This window comes from Mytilus edulis, chromosome 9 (genome assembly GCF_963676685.1).
Source record: "Mytilus edulis chromosome 9, xbMytEdul2.2, whole genome shotgun sequence".
Taxonomy (NCBI): Eukaryota; Metazoa; Mollusca; class Bivalvia; order Mytilida; family Mytilidae; genus Mytilus; species Mytilus edulis.
The window spans coordinates 85,630,072-85,647,865 of record NC_092352.1 but is presented as its reverse complement, the minus strand read 5'-3'; the positions used below and the strand labels follow the sequence as shown (position 1 = coordinate 85,647,865).

The 17,794-nt window shown below is 31.7% G+C and overlaps 1 protein-coding gene and 1 long non-coding RNA gene across 2 annotated transcripts; one reads left to right on the top strand and one right to left on the bottom strand.

Annotated features, from left to right (window-relative positions):
* The first annotated feature begins 541 nt into the window (after positions 1 to 541).
* LOC139490235 (FAD-dependent oxidoreductase domain-containing protein 2-like) lies at positions 542 to 7,108 on the top strand. The gene is made up of 6 exons (XM_071277086.1): positions 542 to 567; positions 865 to 1,101; positions 1,631 to 1,785; positions 2,250 to 2,415; positions 2,879 to 3,114; positions 6,839 to 7,108. Exons 1-6 carry the CDS (start codon positions 542 to 544, stop codon positions 7,075 to 7,077), a joined length of 1,059 nt encoding a protein of 352 aa, XP_071133187.1. The 3' UTR covers positions 7,078 to 7,108.
* Positions 7,109 to 7,816: 708 nt separating this feature from the next.
* Positions 7,817 to 14,260, bottom strand: LOC139489246 (uncharacterized). Its single transcript, XR_011656172.1, has 2 exons — positions 13,582 to 14,260; positions 7,817 to 8,994 (listed from the first exon to the last, which is right to left on the bottom strand). It is a non-coding gene; the product is annotated as an uncharacterized lncRNA (long non-coding RNA).
* Between the last annotated feature and the right edge of the window lie 3,534 nt (positions 14,261 to 17,794).

Below are 17,794 nucleotides of genomic sequence, written 5' to 3'. Positions count from 1 at the left end.
ATTTTATATTTCGGTCTTACAAAAGATGATAGAGACAAATGATGTTTTGATATTTCAGTTTTTCCTTTGTGGACATAATGTTTTAGTCTTCCTTTCTTGTACATAAACCTAGGTGTAAAAATTAAACAGAGATAATCTTTTACTGGGGACTTATGCTTTTACTTCAAGCCAACACAAAGTGGAACATTGTTTTTCGATTCGGGATCTTTATTTATGAAACTATTTTATTCAGCATTAATTGTTCAGTTAGAAAGAAACAATAGATTCAAATTAAAGCTACCATCATGAGAATAACGTTTATTAGACTCGCGTGTGGTGTTAGAATCAAAACAGGGACGAATGACGAAGTTACTATAGCTTAAAAAATAAAGAAAATTGTGACAGATTTGACTGAAAGTACCTTATCCTGGAGTAGAAAAACTTTCGTATTTAGGATTTATTTCAAGAAGACAAAACAAGCCGTGCATTGAGTCGAAGCAGGAATATCCCAAACTAGATTATTTGGCTTATCAATTTCATATTCAGAACACGAAAAAAGACCATGTATGAAAAGGAATGCCACAATAGGTTGTTCAATCTGATCGTTTTGTGTTGCATACGTAACAATCTTGAGAAGAACTTAATGTATCCAGTTTGATAAGTCCTTTCTATCTGTGTCTTGCTTTGCAGTACTGCAATAATTCCAGTAGAGGACTTTGTTATTGGTGTATTTCATATTTGGACTTGCTAGATTTTGTTAAATGTATTCACTGCTTTTCAGAACTTTTGTTTATTTATACAAATGTAGCTTGCCGTTTAACGTAGACGTTTTAAATACAGCACATTATTTGTCTTGCTATTAAATGAAATATTGTATTCTTTCAGGGCAATCAATAATGAAATTCTAGACACTTACCAGCTGAAATCTTTGGATGGGTTTTTAGAATATGGAAATATAGAAGATTATATGATAGTCAGAAAGAAAGATGGTCTATATTTGACTGATGCTGACGAAGAAGCAGCAAAAATATGGGGACAGTTTGAAAATGATCCATTACAAAAGCCATACGATCAAATTATTCGTTGTCTCGGGTTCCGGTTTGATACTTCTATATTTTCAAAGTGAGTATTTACAGAAATTATCTTAAGGAGAACCAAAATAAAATCAGCCAATTGCACTTGTATCGCATTTATTTTGATATCGGATGACAGTGGGGTATGAACTGGGGGGAAATTTACATAATTTTCGTAACCGTTTAAAGTTTGAATTTTGTATGCCCACCTATTAAAGTAGAGGTGCATTATGTTTTTCTGATTTCTGGGTCCGTTTGTTCGTCCGTCTGTCCCACTTCAGGCTATTTTTTTGTTCGAGGTAGTTTTTGATGACTCCAATCAACTTGAAACTTAGTAAACATGTTCCCTAAAATATGATCTTTTTAATTTAAATGCCAAATTTTACGGTCTACTGAACAAAGAAAATGATAGTGCGAGTGGGCATCCGTGTACTATGGACATATTCTTGTTTGAATTTATTATACGAAGATTTTATTGACATATTTATCGTTGTCCCTTGCTATCTGTCTCTTGATAATTAACCTTATATAGACTGTCGAACTCTAATAATAACATTTGGGTTCTTCCTTTACACAAGTCAGCTATCTGGTGGTTATAAAGGAAAGTATCCATTAATTTCCCCTGATTACCAGTCTACGGAAATACCGGGCATCTATATTGTTGGCACTGCTACCCATTCACTTGATCACAGAAAATCAGCTGGAGGATTCATACACGGATTCCGGTATTCAGGTAACTTTATGTTTTCTCTCTCTTACAAAACGCAATATGTAGAATAATTGCTATATATTTGAAAAAACAGATACACACATGCATATTGAAATTACGGATTCATTTAAAAACATATAGTTGAGACTAGCTTATTTCAACAAACTTTTTAAAAAGTTATTGCACCCTCTGTGAATGTTTGTGAATGTTTCTATGAAAAAAAGTTCATAGACCCCTTTTTGATCTGTTCCTGTCTGATTGTGACACCAATATGAACTTCCGATACGGCCGTATACATATTCTAGTAATATTTAATATTTTTATACATATATTAAAGATTGAAATAAAATAATATATAAAATCCAACAACAGGCATTGCTATAAAATACATTCAATTTGATAGTTCTATTGGTTACCACTTAGAAAGATCGTTCGTGTTTCTCCTAAAACAAATGATTAACTTGTTTGAGCTTTTATTTTCTTTTCAGCTCGTGCTTTAAACAATATCTTATCATTGCGATATCATGGTGAAACGTGGCCAAAACAAGCATACAGTATTTTTAACTTGCTTCCGGTTACAGTGAAAAGGATAAATGAGGCTTCTGGAATATACCAAATGTTTGGACAGTTGGTAGATGTTATATTGATAAACAGGTGAAGTTTAAACAAGGTTTTATTTAGAATTGTAACTCTAAAATTTAGCTATCATTATAACTTTTTTGTTTAAAACCCGTTTTTTCTAATTAATTTTTCAAAGTATTCTCTAAATTAAATTGTCACCAAACGCAATGCATGTCGGGATGTTTTGGTTCACATATATTTTAACAAGATGCTACACGATTACGATGTTTTCATGATCGGAATTTGATCATTAAATTTATTTGTTTCCTTTCACAATTTGTTTAAAGTAGTTTTTTTTTAATCTGCAATGTTCGTTTGATAACAAGAGTGCAAACAACTTATGAAATCCCCTTAAAGTTTAATGCTAGCTTTGTATTTCCAATTTAAATATATTTCAAAATTATGGAAAAATTAGCAAAATATTAATTATTTAAAATGACATTTTGAAGATACTTTGTCATTTTTATAAAATTTGTACATCTTGATTATATTACAGTATTTCATTTGAATATTTTGAGGAATTTCCTGTTAATTTAATTCGACAATTTGGTCAAATAACTGGAGAATCGATATCCAATAAGAGCATGATAGTTTTGGGACTGGAATATGGAGAGGATTACCATGGTCCGTCAGAGGATGTATTCAGAGAGGACAGGGCAGCTACAGAACCGAGATATGCACATCTATCAAACTTTTTACATCCGGTTTTATACTTCTACCACGTCCCTCCAAGTAAGTCGTGAATCTATAATTTAGTATTACTTCTTTATTATATATTTTCAAAAATGTATGTTGGAGATGTAGCAAAATAGCAAAGGGATATTCAAACCCAGAATTCAATTACAGACAACTTCGTGTTGATAACAAAAGATAAACAGATAACAACAACAACAAAAAATGATAATAATAATCTCAATCTTTTTGGTCGCGAATATAGTTGTGGAATAAAGGGCACTCAAAACACAATAAATTGAAATGAGGCAATTTTATTAGAGTCAATATCACCTTCAGCAGAGATGAGGCCCGAAATCCCAATTTCAACTTTTTTAATACTAGCTTTAATCTTGTACCTTATGCAACTATCAATGATAGTCAAATCTCTGTCTAGCAAAAAGGGAAAGAAAGACATGAGTTGTATTCAACACAAATTTTATTGTTGTATATCAGTTGTGTTTGGTGATCGATACCGGCTCTTTCGAGTTAATATAACAGAATTCACATCACTAGAACATATAATATATTCATGAATAAATTGAATTACCTTTTTCATGAGTAATAAAAACAGTTGTAATGGTATGTTTTTAAACAAAATGACAATTAAAAAAAAGAGAAATTGGCATACCACTTTTACAGAGAGACAATTTTGGCGATGTACAGAAATCGGCCTGAGAAAAAAAAATTCGTTGTTTTATTTCTCTGATTTCATACATATACATAAAAATATAACAGAGACTTTTTTTCCACTGGAGACTTAGGCCGTACGGCCTCTTATATATGATATTCAAATGGTATATACGTGTATATATAAATGTTATATATTTCGTATAAATATATATTCTTATGTGAAGCAGGTAAATTGCAAGATGGCCCCAGTGGAAATGAATCTCCATTTCTAATGTTGTTGCAACCTTATTTAAACCAAATCATTGTACAATGGTATGATTAAAAAAAAATTACATTTGCATACAATTTTACAGATCTTGCACTTATATACCAAGATTAATAAGTATTAAACACTACTTTTGACAAAGAAGGCTGCTTCAACAGACCAAATTTTATAAAAAAAAAAAAATTTAAAAAATCATAAGGTATAATTACAAGAATATTTAATTTTATTAATAATTCTCATTCAAGGACGCTTAACCTATCCATATTTATCATTTCATAATAATAATCTATATTTTATCAAATATAATATGACACAACAGATAAAAGTACACAGAAATTATGTAGTTAATATATACTAACCCTGTGAACTGTTACTCCGCAAAAGAATTGCATTCATGTTGTAATTGTCTACATGTCATAATGGGATGATTGAGGGAGATTTTTTCCACTTCTCCGAATTTTGCAACCATTTCTTCAAACCTTATACAAATAAAGGCAACAGTAGTATAACGCTGTTCAAAACTCATAAATTCATATAAAACTTACTTTTTGTAATCAACTTAATGATGATTCTTGAAACATTACAGAATGTCTTATATTTGTGTTCCTATTTTTACTTACTTATTTGGTTTTGTAAAGTTCTGATAGTGACAATAAAGAGTATGTAGCCATATCAGTTTCTCCGAAGTACCATCTGCTTGTTCTGTAATCAGCAGTTTTGAAGAATTTGGTTTGACGTTCGTGGATCGAACTCATTTTAAAAAGAGATTATAAAGTGCGCAATACACATCTGTTAAATTGAGTCTAATTATGAGATTCTATGCAGGCAATTATGAGATATAATGCTCTACAAAACATTTCTAATAATCTTTTATGGTCTTTGACTAACCATCGAGAAAGCTTGAGGTACATTGTATCCGTAAGTGTTTAACCCATTGCAATCATTTACGTTATAAGCGTTCAAATACGGCTTTAACTTTGACGAATATACTCTTATTATTGTTATAACATACGATTTTGATCGACGGGGTTTAAGTTTTCTGCGTTTAACTTTGTCGACATCTAGAACTGCTCTAACGGATTATTAGAGAGCTGATCTAGCTACTAGTAACTTTTCCTGATGGCATAAGCCTTTTTTACTTAATAAATGAATGAATAGTTATCAAAAATACCAGGATTATAATTTTATACGCCAGACGCGCGTTTCGTCTTCAATAGACTCATCAGTGACGCTCAGATCAAAATAGTTAAAAAGCCAAACAAATACAAAGTTGAAAGCATTGAGGACCCAAAATTCCAAAAAGTTGTGCCAAATACGGCTAAGGTAATCTACTCCTGGGGTAAGAAAATGAAACATTTTCTGGGCCATATTTGTTGTCTATGTTTGGCAAAAGATACCATATGGTCACCATTCGAAAAGGATAAGATTTCCTAAAGGAAGCATAAACTGATGTGAATGGCAGAAATGTTTAACGATCTCTTTATGGCACAATATTTTGTTTTTATGCCCCACCTACAATAGTAGAGGGGCATTATGTTTTCTGGTCTGTGCCTCCGTTCCTCCCACCTCAGGATAAAGTTTTTGGTCAAAGTAGTTTTTTGATGAAGTTGAAGTCCAATCCGCTTGAAACTTAGTACACATGTTCCTCATGATATTATCTTTCTTATTTTAATGCCAAATTACAGTTTTTACCCCAATTTCATGGTCCACTGAACATGTAAAATCATAGTGCAAGTGGGTCATCCGTGTACTATAGACACATTCTTGTTTAAGATGTTTTGTAAGCAGTTGTTTGTCGATTTGTCGTTTTTCTTTTCCTTTTTTCTTGGCATGGTCGGTTTGTTTTCGACTTGTGAGTTTGAATTATGCCCTCTTGTTGTATCTTACCTCTCGTCAAAAACACTATTCTGATGTTACCTTAGTAATGAGTTTGACTAATTTAGTGTTTACGTCGATATAATAACCTTACAACATATATACTACAAAAAACATATCAATATAATATCTTCAACAAAATGGTAAAGGTTTAAATCGCCAGGAGGTAAGACAATCAGAAAGATTTTGAAAGGACTTCCAAAAACATGTCAAAGGTAGGCAAAAGATGCATATGTCGTTTTATAACAATGAAACAATATGACCAGGTTGTTGCTCACCTCTGTCATATTAATTAGTTTCTGGGGGAAACTAGCGGTAGTTGAGATAAAGACCAAGTCGCTGGAAAGTTTACATATTTATTTCAAATCCATATATTTCAAATATTAAAACATAACTGAAAAAAACAAATATAAAATACAAATTCAAAAGACTGATTGACATACAGTAAATGAACCAATCAAATATATTTTTATTAAATAATAGTAATTCGAATTATTTGCCGAAAGCGGGCATTACGGATTAAAACATGCTTCGTATAAATTTGTCAAGAATGGCTTTCGGCAGTTATCACTTAGTTTCAATTTATCTATGTTCTTTCTTACAGAACCTTTTATCTTAAAGACGGATATAAATCTTTGATATTTAATCTGAATGAAAGGATTATAGTTAAGTGTAAAATACAAGTTTTTTTTAAATAGCGTAAAATACCATGAACTAATAAATTATTAAAACGCAATGAGGACTCTGAATAATAATAAAAAGCTAAAATTATAAAAGTGTACCAAATCCTAAATGTGAACTTTGAACGAACAATTGTAGGGTCATAACAACAACGAATACTACTGATACCAGACATTAACATGTAAAAACGTCCGAAAGGCTTTTTGAATCTGAATTTGTTTATCAGGTTTGAGCTTCATGGATAAATAATACTTCCATTTGAATTGATATTCTGCTCTTAATATTTTTCAGAAAGGACGAGCTATATAGATAAAAGTGTGTTGCCTATACCTGATAAATTATTTCATTTAGTGGAGGACTTCCATACCAATTGGCACCATAATAAAACACATGTACAGCACTTAAAAACCTTTCTCGAAAACTGTCTTTCCCAAAGACTAGATGCATTCCAGAATACAGAATGTTTATCCTTTGCGTTATCTAGAAGATCTGTTCCAGTGACATGCTATCATTATATGAAAAGTGTATAGATTTTATTCAATAAAAGACATCATTTCTTTTCAGAATTATGCATCACAAGGAATGCATTTTAGACGTAGACAAAAAAAATGTAAGTCAAGATATGAGGCAGACTTAACTGTATCTGTTAAATATTTATCTCTAGTTCTATGCAAATACATGATCCAAAGTAAACTATGAAGAAAGAAGAAAAAATTGGACTTTCAGACTGTTTCCACGTTCACAATTTCTAAGACCACATAATACTACTACTTTTCTTCAATGTGCCGATCATTATCAAATATACATTTTTGTTGGATTAATGATAGATCACTCACGACACCGCGTACTCGAGGCTAGTACGCTACTACGAAACTGTCTCATCTGTATTTTACCAAAAAAAACGGTGACTGATTCAGTATTGTTTCTCCTTTTTTCCTTTATAACACATTCTGTTTCAACTTGTCAATATTCTGATTTGTCAAATATGGAGAGTATGCAAGAATCTGCTTAATAACACCTCCTTAAAATTTAGATAACTGAGGTTTCTCCCCATATCTTAGAAAAAATTGACACATGTTGATGCAAATCGTGTCCTTACGTATTTTCAGCTATTTTCTTAGAAGTACACGATTGCAAATGTGCATATACTATTTTGTTAGTCTGAAGATTTCGGTCTCTGTTTGGAAAAAATATATTAGGCACAATGGGTACTTGCTTCCTTTTGTGTAATCTGAAGCTTTTATTTAGCATGTTCAAAAACAAAATAAATGAGAATATACGTTTTATTCAAACTGTTAAATTGTGACTATTTTTTTAATGAAAATCTGTTTGTCCCAGTTATCTGTATGGATAAAAACTGCATATGTGACACCATAGTCATGACTGAATTCAGTCATCTTGCACTACAACTTTCATCTTAATTTATTTGAATATTCAATTGATAATACATTAAAAATTAGAGATTGGTAGCAGTTGGGTGTGTGCAATATCCTACACAACAAGTAAATGCTCTGAGGGATATATACAGTTTTTACAGAAGTGCATAAGAAAACTGTTGACTGAATTCAGTCAATTTACAAACATCAAGAATCATCTTCCTTTTTTCAAAACTATACATATTAATGTTAACAATAACGAAAATCTTGACTGAATTCAGTCACTGGCACCATTAGTCATTGACATTATCAAGTACATCGGTTTGTACAGTAGAAATATCTATACAATATATACAAACACATTTTAAATCTAAGTCTATGACTGAATTCAGTCACATGCTTTTATCGTTCTGTCGTATACATTATGGTATTTTCGCTGTTTTTATCCACATCATATATGTTTAATAAGTGATCTTGTAGTTTTCAGACATCAAAACAGTTGGTCTATATTCCTATTGACTGTTTATTATTCCTTGAAACTTCTTTAAGCGTAGTAAGGTAATCTTCTGATGTTACTACTAATAGGAGGCGTACTTCTATCAGCAACATATTCTTTTTAGAAACAGTGTTATATAGACAATCCCAATATCATTAGCGTTGATAGCAAAACAGATATATATAGCCACGACTGGGTCAAGATCGATTGGTAGTAATGCTTGTGATAAACTGTCTTTTTCATTATGATTAGTGAGGCTACTATTTATAAAAAAAACCCTGTAACTACGATTAAATATTTTCCTCTCTTATTTATCTTGATCTCTATATCATTTTTATTCTCAATTAATTGTCAATCTTAACTTCTAGGTTGCCTTGGCCGTATTTGGCACAACTGTTTGGAATTTCGGATCCTCAATGTTCATTAACTTTGTGCTTGGTTGGCTTTATGAATGTTTTCGTATGAGATTCACTGATGAGTCTTATGTAGACGAAACGAGCGTCTGGCGTGCTAAATTATAATCCTGATACCTTTGATGACTCTAAGTTGTCCATTGCTGATAAAGCTTCTTCTACCTTCAAAGAAATTTTATCTTTAAATTTGATGTTATTTGTGCATATATTTTACAATTTACGACTATAAAGACACTAGTTATCTTTACATATGAATATCTAGACCTTTATCATGATCATTTATTGAATTCAAGTAAAATCAAGCTTTAAAAATAATTATTAGAATTTGGATAGGTTGTTTTAAGGTGACACACTTTACCATGTTTACATCAAATACAATTGACATTTGGCTTAGAGATAAGAGATGAACCACAATATTCACTGAAGAAGGAACGCATACTTACATAAAAAATTGCACCTGAATATGACCAATCAAAGAACTTCATACGTTGTTTTTTTTTATTTGAGAAATTAAAGGGAAATAATTGATAACTGTTCGGAAAATAACCTTCCATTGCATACGTATATAAATCTTCCATACAACTGGAGATGACAGACATAAAAATCTTCCATGAGGAACGAAATGGTTTTATTATGATTCAAGGCTTCTAGATGTACTCTCGTCAAATGTAAAAATAAATCTTCCCTTCGATTAGATGAAAATTAGTTATATTATAATTATGCAGCTACATAAAGTACATCATGATGAAAATGTTGTGTATAAAACAAGTAAATGTAACAGTTCATTGTCTTTTTGTATAAATGGCACCAATGAATTTTGACGGGACGTATTATGGTACACAAATGTCCGGCGTACGTCCGTCCGTCCGTCTTTCTGTCTGTCTATCCGGTGTTAACATGTCGCACCGTAACTTGAGAACACTTTTTCCAAATTTCACGAAACTTAATATAGTTGTTTCTTATGATGGTCAAAAGATCTGTATACTTTTTGGTGAAAATTAATCGATTTAAATTTTTTGAGTTACGGGACTTAGTAACTAAAACAGGGGTGTGTTTTTCCTGTGTCGCGCTGTATCTTAAAAACGATTTATGATAATTGATTAAAACTTAATACACTTCTTAGTTATATTTATCTAAAGATCTGAATACATTTTAATCATGATTAAAAAAATTATATTTGAATTATTTAGTATTTTGTAAAAAAACAATTTGAAAGGGTTCCGCGGAACCCAGTGTCTCGCCTACTTTTGCTGTAAATCGCAGGCTCAACAAAAATGAGGAAAAAAATCAAAACAAAAAAAATTCCTCTTGATACTATCTATGATTGTAAGAAGCTTCTGTCCAAGTTTGGTAAAAATCTAGGATAGTTAATGAATCTAATAAATGTTTTGAAAACTTTAACTGCAGACTGTATGTAATGTTAAATGGAAGAAAATCTAAGTCCATTTAAAAGTAAAATACAGAAAAAATGGAGTGATCTTTTTACAAAATTTACATCTGGATACTATCTTATGATCATAAATAAGCTTCTGTCTAAGTTTGGTACAAACCCAGGATAGTTTAAGAAAGTTATTAAAATTTTAAAAACTTTAACCACAGAGTGAATGTTATGTTTCCCCGCAGAAAAAACTAAGTCCATTTATAAGTAAAATACGGAAAAAATTTAATTTAATTTTATAAAATTTACTTCTGGATACTATCTTATGATCATATACAAGCTTCTGTCCAAGTTTGGTAGAAATCCAGTATAGTTTAAGAAAGTTATTAAAATTTCAAAAACTTTAACCACAGAGTGAATATTTGTGGACGCCGCCGACGACGACGACGACGACGGAATGTAGGATCACTTAGTCTCGCTTTTTCGACTAAAGTCAAAGGCTCGACAAAAAGGTGAAGTTTTTTTTTTACATTCCGCATATCTCAAATAACAATTTACGATTATTGCTCAAAACTTAACTCACTTCTAAGTTATATTAATCCAAAGATCTGTATACTCTTTGGTTTTGATTCAAAATATTAATTTAGAGATATTGAGTTTGTTTTTTAAGGGGGGAGGGGGTTCACATGTAGCACCGTATCTCAAAAAACAATTAATGATTATTGTTTAAAACTTTACCCACTTCTTAGTTATATTAATCTTAGGTTCTGTATTCTTTTTGGTAATCATGATGCTTCAACATTTTAATTATGAGTTATTGAGTTTTTTGTTTAAAAAAAGTATGTTTTCACTTGTCGCGCTGTATCTCAAAAACAATTTATGATTATCGGTTAAAACTTTACTCACTTCTTAGTTATATTGATCGTAAGATCTGTATACTTTATGGTAATAATTCAAAATTTTATTTAAGAGTTATTGAGTTTTTTGTTAAAAAAAAGGGTGTGTTTTCACATGTCACGCTGTATCTCAGAAACTGTTTATGATTATTGCATAAAACGACGGGCGTATCATGAGCTCATGGCGCAGCTGTTTATTTAGTAATGCGTGAAGTACCAAGCAAACTTTAAGATCGATGACTAGGAAGGAAGAAAAATACACAGATCATTTAGGCATATTTTAGATAAATAAAAAAAGAGATGTGGTATGATTAAATAAGTTTTTATTGATTCAATATACTGCATATTTTTATAAGATCAGAAACAGGTAAAATTATAAATTATCTCCCCCCCCCAAAAGTGCCCCCCTTTTATGCTTTAATGGACCCGAGATGTAGACCATAGAACTAGACTCTTTGTTTGCAAATTATCAAAACATGTACCACAAGTTCACAATTGGTTTATGTTTAGACAGTAGGATGCATATCCCAGGTTTTTTGTTAAATCATAAATCAAAGGCATTTGGTTAAAGTCCGGTTAACATAAAACATAAGGACAACTCTCTATACATTTATTTCATATTAAAGAATCCAAAATTCCGGAAATGAATTTGCATCAACATGATTAATGAAAATTGCAACAATAAATGTTAAATTGTTGTAAACCATGTAAACTGAGGTCACAACTTTCAATCATTCAAATATTTATTAAAATAATGAAATAACAAAAATTTGATTGACAATGATAAAAATATAAAATCAAAATTGTAACTTAATTGCAAACAATATATGTTTGACTTTCGATCCTGCATAGAAGGTGCGGAAATTTAAAACTCGACAAGCGGTAAACCTCTGCAGAAACTGAATTCGCTAACCTATAAGTTTGTATGATTTGTCGTAGCCTCGGGTCCTGGCTCACTGATTGCTATAGCCTGTGATCCTGGGCCACTGTTTAACCATAGATCGAGTATAAGCTAACGCTTACGAAATAGAAGGCTGGATTAAGATGTCAGTGATGCCGGAAGAAATCTCAGTACGACTTATATAATTGATTAATGATTTTTACCTAAGAAAATAGGGTCAATATAGGGCAAAATACTTTATATCGATCGAAAAAAAACAAGGAGATCGAGCATTGATAAAAATTCCTTAATTGTTATTTGATAATTTGAATAACAGTTAACAACACACATATTTTCTAAATACCAGTTAACAAAAGTATGAAAGTACCTAATCAACCTAAGCAAAAAAGACACCCCCCCCCCCCCCCCCCCCCCCCCCATTTTTAATAAAGAATTATCCATATTTTTACATATAGCTTGGCAAGTCCTTTCTGTAATTTTGATATAATTGGGGTCCAGCCATTTTTAAAAGGGCCCGAGTTCAAACCCAGGACGAAAGGGGGGGGGACAGCCTTATGTATACCTAATCAGACGCATTTATCGTCAAAAAGGGGGGTTCCACCACCTTAGATACGCCGCTTGTCCCAAAAGCAGTATTTTACCGTTCGCTGTGAAAACTTTTTTGGAGCTAGAAATGGACTAGAGTGATTTTTTAATTTGAATTTATTGTTTGAAAGACCTGCAGAGACAAAATGTTACCCAGAGTTTATAATATAAGTTCACTGACTTGGACTTTCCCGTACTATTTATAGGATACTCTGATGAGTTGTTTTTATTATTACATAATCACATATTCTTGCTGATTAGCGACTATGAAAAAGGAAAGAATTAATTTTCTTCGATGCGACTATCTTGTCCGATAAAGGTCTTTGTCAATTTTGGGAAAACGTCCTAGATTTTATCCTTCCTCCGTCAAAGTTTTATCTTTGATTATATCATCATAAATCTGTCTGCGCATCTCATTACAGTATAACCACAGTATACGTGAAAGGCTTATAATTTACTGTATTCGATACATACTAACAATATCATTTTCAAAAGTTCAGATTTCATTCCTAAATTTGTCCGTCGACTATTGATTTGATATTTAAAATTCCTTTTCAGTTTTGAGAGATTTCTTTAATTGTCTTGTCTTGTATTTTAAAATCTCAATACTGGTTGGAGTGTATCATCTGGTATATAAATAAAGCGCGCTTTTCAAACAGCGTAAACACATGACAACATTGAGATTTTTAAAAATGAAATATCCTATACTTATTGTGTACATATGAAGAGTTTAATTATAACCAAAAGAAATACAGGGGTCCTGAAATATAATATGTCACAAATGGTCTTTATAGGTGTTTTTCTTTTTAAAGAACCTCTTTGATCTCCAACACGTCGGTTGTCTCGTATAAACTCTTTTCGTGTGCGTGCTACATCACGCCTTAAAAAGTCTACATGTGTTTTATAAATCTAACGTCTCAGAAATTAAAGAAACTCAGTGTCCTTAAAAAAAGTTTTGTGATATAAAAGACGGATTGTTGAATTCTTACCTATTTCAGAGAACTAGCGCAAGGACAGGTGTGGTATGTCCCTAACGACGAATACACATCTAACTTTGCTCATTTTGTGTAGAAAAGGAAACTGCAAAATGAAGATCAACGTCTGTATTTAATTTTTAATTGAACGTCTTCCTGTCAAAATTTTAAGCGCGGAATCTTGTTTACAAATAGGTTACATTTAAATAACCTTAACCTTTGCACCTCAACCTATGATTTATTACAGTTGCGAACATTGGGATGGGTGTTACGGAATTTCGATGAATGACTAAACCTTAATGAGGTCAAGAGCAACTCTACAAGATCCAAGTAAAGATAATAACAAGGTCACTTAAAAATTTCTGATTCAGCATTAAATATTGTAAAATAAAAATGAATGGAGATTCAAACTGAGTTATTACTATACTAAGTTATTTATGATGTTAATGTATCTTTAGCAATATTAACAAAACTATGTCTTATGATAAGTTATATCAAATTATGTGATAAATATCGTTGGTTTTATTGTTATTTAACTAAATACAAGTTTCCCATTTATACTTTGAAACTCTTGAGATTTGTAGACATAACGTTAGCTCATAATTTAAATAGCACGATTTTGAAGAGGATTCCAGTTTCTAAGCTGGCTTATTCTGCAGTTTTTTAAGTAAAAATTCACAGCATTTCAATACCACCACTCTCCCCCCCCCCCCCCCTGTTCCCCCCAAAAAAAAATCAAAGCATCTCAGGTCGTTTCCTTGGATAGGACAAACACATAAATGTCGCTTCAGAAATTGTTCAGAAAATGTCAAATTTAGGACATTTATATTATATATAACGAAATTGAGCTATCATCTGCGAAAAAACTGAGTGACATGCAGATACAATAAACATATTCACAACTTTCTTTTCACTTTTAGTGAATTAAACTTGCGCTTGTGTATTGTCATTATTGGGACTCTGTTCATTGTGTTGTTTGTTGAAAATCGTATCCATATCAACATCGCTTGCGATGACTTTTTTGGTTTTGTGCTGTTGGGTTTCTGGCTGAATTACTTTCACTCTCATATACTTTGACTCACAACAACAATTCTTCTGAAGATCTGCGTTTACCGCAGAATTTACGTTGGACCCGTGTTTATGTTACTCTTTTGTCATTTCCTGAATATTTCATTTGACGGTTGGACTATACTTTATCTATATGACGCAAACATTTACTAGTCTTCTACATTTATAAGAAAACCTGTTTAAAATTTTATGTAAACCGATATAAATTTACAACTTAAATGTTGTGTACAAAATAAGCAAATACATGTTTGTGGAACTGAATCAGGGAAAACAGTTCATTGTCTTCTTTATACAAAAAGATTAAAGTTTATCTTGATGAAATTGTACCCATGATTTTTTTAAGTAATGCATGGAGTACCAAGCAAGCTTTAAGATCGGTGACTTGAAAGGAAGAAAAATACACATATCATTTAGGCAAGATAAATAAAAAAAAAAGGGATGTGGTAGGACTGAATTTGTTTTTATTGATTCGATGAACTGTTTTTTATAAGATCAGAAACAGGTAAAATTATAACCCCCCCCCCCAAGAAAAACATAAAAAAGTCCCTCCCCTTTATGCTTTAATGGACTCAAGATGTAGACCGTAGAACTAGACTAGAGATGTGGTATGATTTGATATTTTTTTTATTGATTCGATGTACTGCATGTAAATTATAAATCAACCCCCCCCCACCCCCCGCCCTTTACGACTTTTTAAGGCATGATATAGCACGCACACGAAAAGAATTACGAGACAACCGACGTGTTGAAGATCAAAGAGGTTCCTTAAACCAAAATTTTTGTTTTAAAGTTTTACCTACCTTTTGTCTTTCCATCTTCTATGTTTACCGCTGTCTGACTTTGTATTATAGTCTGTATACAAGCACTCTTCTTGAAATCGTATGCAAATCTTTCAGTTTTCGAACGAGCTCCCGTGAATCCAGAAAATTACGATCAGCCATCTATTCGTTTTTTTTTAATATATTGAAAATGTATGTAAAGATCAAGAATAAAGACTTGATGTTGGTTTTAACTGTAACCATGAATTGTTTTATTGATTAAGGGGCAATATTGACAGAAACAAGTGCGTACTATACTCACTTCAACGGGAGTCTAAAGCTACAACCGAATGTAGGTTATAACCTAACACGGTACAGTAACCGGCTATATTCTGGTTTGAATTATTTTACATTTGTGATTTCTAACTGACTATGCGGTATGGGCGTTTTCATTGTTGAAGGCCGTGCGGTGACCTATATTTTTTTGTGTCATTGGGTCTCTTGTGAAGAGTTGTCTCAATGACTACATCTTCTTTTTTGTATGTATATAAATTACTTAAACGGCATCTAAACAAAAGTCATCCGACCTCGGCTCGACACAGATTTTATTGCCAGATCCACGAGACAATGGTGAACATATTTCTAAAAGCAAGTTGGGTTCGGTAACTATAGGGGTTATTTCACATATGATGAAAAAAATCATGATATTCATGATCATGATAGAATAATACATTTTTTGCAGCCGTATAAAGAGGTTAAATAACAAAAATGAAGATTTCAGTCATTTATATAAATTGCAACTATTGATCTATTGATAATTTCCACTTCGTTCTATATTTATGTCTTGTCAAATTATACGTGTTTAATGGTAATTATCTATAATAATGGAATTATATCCGCACATTTTGTTTAACAAAGTTCGTAGCCAGGAATTTCCTAAGAGGGTTACATCTACTCGTTAATACATTGTAGTCGTTGTTCCAACAAAGGAGTAAGGGCCGATTTTGGCCTCATATTTCAGGTTCATCTGACAAATGATTTTGACCATTTTTTAAACACTTCAGTGTCTATTTCATTTGAATCAATTAGTTTATGTGAAAGATTTGAACTGATTAAGTCATTAAAACGATCCGATTCAAGCTCAAATATGAACCAGATGCTCCGCAGGGCGTAGCTTTATACGACCGCAGAGGTTGAACCCTGAATGGTTGGGGCAAGTATGGACACAACATTCAAGCTGGATTCAGCTCTAAATTTGGATTGTGATTAAATAGTTGACACAGCATAGGTTTCTGACACAGAATGAATGTGTTCTAATGAACTTAAATTTTTTGTTTTCTCTTAGAGCAATTCACTATGCTGTTGAATATTAATCCTCTCAAAAAAATGTTTGAAGAAATTTTCTTTTTTATTTATGAAATTTCAAATGAGAAAAATTGAACCCAATTTTTTTAATCACATCCCCCTTTCCCTTATTCCAAAACTAATCTCAATTAAAATTTCTAATGGAGTTTGCAACAATAACTACTCATTTAAATACATCATAAAATATTAAGATGTCAAAAAACTGCTTGTTATCACTGAATGGTAAAGATTATTTTAATTTATCAGTTGGTAGTAAAAAGTGAATATACATTGTATATTGTATATAACAAAGATTTAAGTTGATTCTGGACAAAGAAAGATAACTCCAATTAAAAAAAAATCTTGCTATTGCACAATATTTTGCAATTAGATATTTCTTGCTTACTATTCTGGACAAAGAAAGATAACTCTAATTAAAAAAAAATTTGCTATTTCACAATATTGTGCAATTAGATATTTCTTGCCATTGTGCAATACTGTGCAATTGAAAAGACTTGCTATTGCACAATACTTAATATAATAATTTTAGATCCTGATTTGGACCAACTTGAAAACTGGGCCCATAATAAATATCTAAGTACATTTTTGGATTCAGCATATCAAAGAACCCCAAGATTTCAATTTTTGTTAAAATCAGACTAAGTTTAATTTTGGACCCTTTGGACTTTAGTGTAGACCAATTTGAAAACAGGACCAAAAATGAAGAATCTACATACACAGTTAGATTTGGTATATCAAAGAACCCCATTTATTCAATTTTTGATGAAATCAAACAAAGTTTAATTTTGGACCCCGATTTGGACCAACTTGAAAACTGGGCCAATAATCAAGAATCTAAGTACATTTTTAGATTCAGCATATCAAAGAACCTAACTGATTCATTTTTTGTCAAAATCAAAATAAGTTTAATTTTGGACCCTATGGACCTTAATGTAGACCAATTTGAAAACGGGACCAAAAGTTAAGAATCTACATACACAGTCATGACAGTTAGATTCGGCATATCAAAGAACCCCAATTATTCAATTTTGATGAAA